Here is a 6,308-nt window from a genome sequence, read left to right on the forward strand (position 1 = left end):
TGTGTCATTTATAGTGCTTGTTTGGCTGCATTATAGGAGTAGTAGCTAGAATGTAGATAAGTAATGTTAATTTTAAACATATATGACATTATAATTTGTTTATGTATCCTTTTGTTGATCTATCACAAATTCTTTTCTTTTTAAATTACTAATAGGTTCATACACCAGAGTTCTTGCACACCAGAATACATTCAGGCTGATGTTGATTAATCAAGTGATACACATTCTGCTGTATACCTGGCTACAGACCATTTTCTTATCTGATGCTTTACATATTTGCACAAGTACCATAGATTGCATTTGCCTGAGATATGTTACTGCTTATGCAAACCCAATAATCTGAGCTATACTCAGAATACAGTGTGTATCTGCAATGTTCATAGCAGCAGTTGGACTGGATAGCCCATGAGGTCTCTTCCAACTCTACTATTCTATGATTCTTTGACAACTCAGTGTTGTTTAAAGTTGCATCTCAATCCTATCACATGCCTTGATCTATTCTTTCCATCAGCAGCTGAGAAAACACCAGAAACAATTTAGTAAGATCACAGATATGATTAAGACAACCCATGCTGAGAAGAGTATTTCATTTTGCCACTAAACTCTCTTGCTCTCGAGCCCACGAGAACTTGCCCTTTATGTGAAGAACATTTTTGCCACAAGTCATATCTATTTCTGAATAGAGACACAGAATCACAACATGGTTAGTCATGGTTAGATCTGGGTCCAGTCACATTTGATGCACCATCTCATGCTATACGAAACAGGGAATGAACTAAAGGCTGTAAAATAGCAAATGATAACAGTGGCAACAGATAATTTAAAAACAGCACCAACTACAAAGACAAAATCCTTACATAATCCATCATTTCAGAATTTCTCATTGGTAGACCAATAAACATCTGAGCACTTGTTGCACAATCTTGTTTTTATATCAATTTGTCCCACAGGTATTAAAAGCATAGTGGAAACAAAAGACAGATATCAGAAAACCGAAAATGCCTAGATTCAGTATAATTCAGGGGCTCCAGGTGAAGTGGGAAGAAGAGAACAAAAAGAAGCTGAGTAGCAACCAAAAGTGAAGAGAACCTCAGGGCATAGGAATTGCTCTTATATGTCGTGGCAAAAGTGACAAAGGCAACAAATGCAGCAAAGCTGTAGCCAGCAATATCACTAACAGCCCAAGCAGAAGGAGCACCTCATTCTGCCACTGGAAGAGTTTATCACATGAGGCAGCAAATTGCAATTACAGCAGGACAACAGAGTTTTTGACTTGGACATATCACATGACAGCACTCTTTTCTTGCCACTTTCCCAATGGGAGACTACTTCTTTTACAAAAGGAGACCATTAACAGATTATTTGTGTCTGTAAAAAAAATGCTTTTCAGGCTGTTATCCGCTAAAAGAGCAGTGGGAAAGGAGCAATAAAATATGATTAGTCCAAACAAAAAGGCTATTGTCCTGCTGTAATTGCAATTTGTCTGCCTCATGTGATTAACTCCTAAGGCCACTGGCAGCCAGTGTCTACCAGTCATTTGTTGCTAACCATTGGATGTTTAAGAGGCATACTTCAGCTTCAATTTAGTTGAGTTCTTTTTGTACATTAAATATTTGTTGATGAGTGAAAATAAATGAGCTGGCCTTTCTTGCTTCTGACATAACCTTACCTGTTATGGCTAGTTGAGTAACAAAAAAAGTCATCCTGGATTTCCTCTTCCTCTTCCAAATGGAGAGCAGAACAATCGAGTTCCCCACAACTGTTAGAACAAAAAGGATCCAAAGGGTCACAAGTTGTTCTGTCTGTAGGAAAGGAAAGCAGAGTGGTAAATAGAAATACTCAGTTGTGAAAAACTCAAGCTACCATAGAGTCATAGAATTGCAGGGGAGAGCAAGGGCCATCTAGCCCAACTCCTTGCCACATAGGAATATACAACCAAACTACTCCTGAAAATGTCTATCCAACCCCCAAAGAAAGTCCACTAGCTTCTATGACAATCTATTCCACTGTTGAACAGAGCTTACAGTACAGATGTTCTATCTTATATTTCGGCAGAACCTCTTCCTATAATTGGAATCTGTTGATTCATGTTCTGGGGGTTTAAAGCAACAAAACCCAAACTTGTTCTGTCTTCTACATTGTAACCATTCAGGTATTGAAATGTGGCATATCAACTTATCATCTTCTTGCCCTTGAGCTGTACATATGTACCTCTTGCAAGCATTATCTCATGAGATTTGATTTCCAGAACTCTTACCTTCTTTATCACCTTTCCTTAGACAAGTTCAAGCTTATCCATTAGGCTTGTGCATTTTGGATGAATCACTATCCATTTCTGTTTGACAGATAGCGGATCACCCCCCCCCCCATATCCATTTTCTCACAGCTCCCAAAAACAGCCATGCTGCCGAATGGGCATTTTTGTTCCACATCCAAAAAAAAAGCAGCTCTTTTCAGCCCATTGGCGGCAATAGGAAACTTACGAAGATTCCTTTTATCCTGGGAGACTTTCCTTTCCTCCCTTCAAGGGAGCCTGGATGCCAGCAACAGGGTTAAGAAAGCACCCTATCCAGCCCTTTATGGGACTTCCTACAGGCTCCCTTTCCATATCCTTCATTAAGACCTGGATTTTAAAAAGCATCAGAATTTAGAAACCACTCTCTCTGGATCTTTTCCCTTCTGTTTGTAGAGGAGGAGAACTAGGTTTAATGTTTTTTAAAGCTGTTTCTACTCTAGAGGAGAGGCAGGCACATGCACTTTCTCTCTCAACACCAGCAGCACACCACACAGCTTTCCAAGGCATTTTAAGGAGGACCAGGGAAGGAAGAGAGATGACCTGGAGCTCAGTGGCTCTATTCTCCCTGGACTACCTTTAAAAATCCCCTTTCTTGCCTGCAATCTCCTTTCTGCTTGGAATTTTGCTTCCTTAAAGCGAATTCTACTTTCTAGAGGAGAGGTAGGATTGTCTTTTTGTTTGCTGGGATTACTATTATTATTATTATTAATTATTATCTTTTAGAAGTATTATCTGGAGAGGAAGAGAAGCTAAAAGGGTGATGCTCCAAGTCCTCAAACGCATGGACTTTTCCCTTCTGTTTGTAAAGGAGGAGCCCTCAGATCTCCAACTCCTATTTAGTCCCAGTAAATTAAAAAGAATCAGAAAAATAAAGGAAAATCCAAAAGATTAAACTGTGATGCTGAATAGGGTACGAGGAGCCGTGATCAGCTCCCACGTAGTCCCTTTTTGAATGGGAATCTGTGACGACTGGGCCCTTGCTACTGGATCAAACCAAAGAAGCCAGATTGGCTGAAGGGAATGGCTAAAAACAGATCCAGGCTCAAGTCTATTATCAATATGCTTCTTGAACTGTAGTGCCCAGTATTCCAGATGAGGTCTAACCAAAATTTAGAACAAGACTATTATATCCTTCAATCTGGATACTATATTTTTATTGGTGCATTGACTTTTTTTTTGTTTCTGCATCACATGGTTGAGTCATATTTAGTTTGTGGTCCCTAAAACCCCTAGATCCCTTTCACATGTATTGCTCCATGCTGCTGTTAAGCAAATTACTGAAATACTTCAATTTGTTTTAGATTGATAACTTTTGTTTAATTTTTGTATGAGGGGGTTATTTTACCATTCTCATGTTAGCAAAAGGAACAAGGTTATTATTAGTATCCCCTCTCCATCCAAAGGGTGGAAGAAAGATATGCCCAAGAAATCCTACTGTGATGAAAGTTGGATCTAGAATCTAGATTCTTGTCCAGAGATCCATAATAAACACAATTTTCCCCATGTCCTATATTCCTCAGTAGCTGCCAGCAACTGATGGCATGGATATCCTCCTTGCATGGACACTGCCAACTCCTGCCACCCATGTATTTTTCGGGGGGTTGGGGGGTTGGGCTGAATTAGAAGAGGAAGTTCTGCTCTACTGAATGTTCAGGAGAAGGTCCAAACTCATACAAAGTCATGATCAATGTATGTTACTTTCCTACCATATGTTGAATACAGAGTGACCACTTAGTATAAAAAACAAGGACATTTATGACCAAAGAGGGAGACAGGGCATTGTTTGTGTGAATGATGCTTATATGCAGATTCAGAAATAATGTAAATAAAAGTACTATCCATTTCCTATGGTCTTAGTGAAGAAGACTGTAGGCGGATAACTACCTAAACTTCTGATTTCTCGACTTTAATTTGAAGTTTATATTTATAATAGAAAATAAATTTGGTATACTATTGGAATTTTTGAAATATGTTTGGGACCTCTTTTCTTCTAGTGATTAGAAAGGGGCACTTCCTATATATCCCCTTTTCATCATATATCTTTCATCATATCTGTATATCTTTTTCCTCTGGCATTTGATCTATGATAGGCATTTTTGATATGTGCACTCAGGCAAAATACAGAAATCTCCAGCTCTGGGTGTGAAAAATAAGAAGATCAGGCAGTTTCACATGCTGTTGTCCTTTGCTTGTCTAGCTCTAAACCTGACTCATAAAATTAATTAATCATTTGGGTGTTCTTTGTGATTATTTTATTGATTGCTATAGGCTATGTCTGTCAAATTCAGTATTTTACTTGGACTGTTTGCCAAATTATTATCACTGGTAATTCAGAAACTATTAATTATTTACATATATTGGGTCTTTGGGATAATATTCTAATTGCTATGCTTAACCTGTCTCCATTGTTTATTGATAAATTGATTTTGGCATCACTCAAATGAAATATTCACAGCAGCTAGTCAAAAACGTAAGAGTTTTTGGAATGGGTCTATTTGTCATCTTTTCTTTTCTCTCTCTTTCTCTTTGGCTGGATCACCTTAGGTTTTATCCTACAGTTTCTGCAGCCACAATGACATGATTCATTACACTTCTTCAACAACAATTTGATTTATATTTTTATATTTGCCATAAGTTCTGAATTTGTCTGTCACTCTTGCTGTGCTGTTGAACATGATTTTGTCATCCAATAAATTAAAACTAGCAAGAGTTGTTTACAAATGTTTGCTAGCTAGCAGTATATCTGACGTGAATGAAGCTGAAAACCAAATGGAATGACTGTCCCATGCAAACCAAACAAAAGAAATATAGCCCAAAATCTAAAAATCTTTTTCAGAATTAAAACTATATTTGGTTTTACCACAGTTGATATACTATTTACCTTTTTGAGAAATAAATTGGCATACTTTATTTAAATGATGATGATATAATATTTTATCATCGCTTGTATTTTGATTTTGCTGTAAGCCGCCCAGAGTCCCCTTCGGGGGAGATGGAGGTGGGATATAAATAAACTTATTATTATTATTATTATTATTATTATTATTATTATTATTATTATTGACACAACGACGTTGTATGACACAGCAAACAAGATAGGTATGCTGGATTTCGTTTCACAAAATCACAAGTCGAACACTTCCCAAGTGTCTAGGACTGTGTGATGTATTTTCGGATGATGCGTGCAGATCCCAGTAAGGTGGCCTTTTGCAGTTGGCAGATCGTAATTTTGTCAATGTCTATTGTTTCCAAATGCCGGCTGAGATCTTTTGGCACGGCACCCAGTGTGCCCATCACCACTGGGACCACCTGCACTGGTTTCTGCCAGAGTCTTTGAAGTTCAATCTTGAGGTCCTGATAGCGGCTGATTTTTTCCTGTTGTTTTTCATCAATGCGACTGTCACCTGGGATGGCAACATCAATGATCCAAACCTTGTTCTTTTCCACAACTGTGATGTCTGGTGTGTTGTGTTCCAGAACTTTGTGGGATTCGGAAGTCCCACAGTATCTTTGCGTGCTCATTTTCCGCGACCTTTGCAGGTTTTCAGGGAAAAGGCAGAACTACTTAATGCCTTCTTTGCCTCGGTCTTCTCAGAAAAAGAAAGCCATCTTCAACCTCAGCAACACGGAATGGACGAAGGATTGGGGGAAATCCAACCCCAAATAGGGAAACAAGTTGTCCAGGAACACTTGGCCTCTCTAAATGAATTCAAGTCCCCAGGGCCAGATCAGCTACACCCAAGAGTACTGAAGGAACTAGCGGAAGTTATTTCAGAACCACTGGCAATTATCTTCGAGAGTTCTTGGAGAACGGGAGAAGTCCCAGCAGATTGGAGGAGGGCGAATGTGGTCCCTATCTTCAAGAAGGGAAAAAAGAACGACCCAAACAATTACCGTCCGGTCAGCCTCACATCAATACCAGGCAAAATTCTGGAAAAGATCATTAAGGAAGTGGTCTGCGAACACTTAGAAACAAATGCGGTCATTGCTAATAGTCAACACGGATTTACCA

The 6,308-nt window shown here is 38.8% G+C and overlaps 1 protein-coding gene across 2 annotated transcripts in view; it reads right to left on the reverse strand.

Annotated features, from left to right (window-relative positions):
* The window catches only part of npsr1 (neuropeptide S receptor 1), a 122,161-nt gene that overhangs the window by 91,954 nt on the left and 23,899 nt on the right, over nucleotides 1–6,308 (reverse strand). For both annotated transcript variants that reach the window (XM_062984360.1, XM_062984361.1), the window contains exon 2: nucleotides 1,670–1,802. In XM_062984360.1, coding sequence (XP_062840430.1) covers nucleotides 1,670–1,802 — 133 coding nt within the window. The remainder of the gene's footprint in view (nucleotides 1–1,669; nucleotides 1,803–6,308) is intronic.

Source organism: Anolis carolinensis, chromosome 6 (assembly GCF_035594765.1).
Source record: "Anolis carolinensis isolate JA03-04 chromosome 6, rAnoCar3.1.pri, whole genome shotgun sequence".
In the NCBI taxonomy this organism is placed as follows: Eukaryota; Metazoa; Chordata; class Lepidosauria; order Squamata; family Dactyloidae; genus Anolis; species Anolis carolinensis.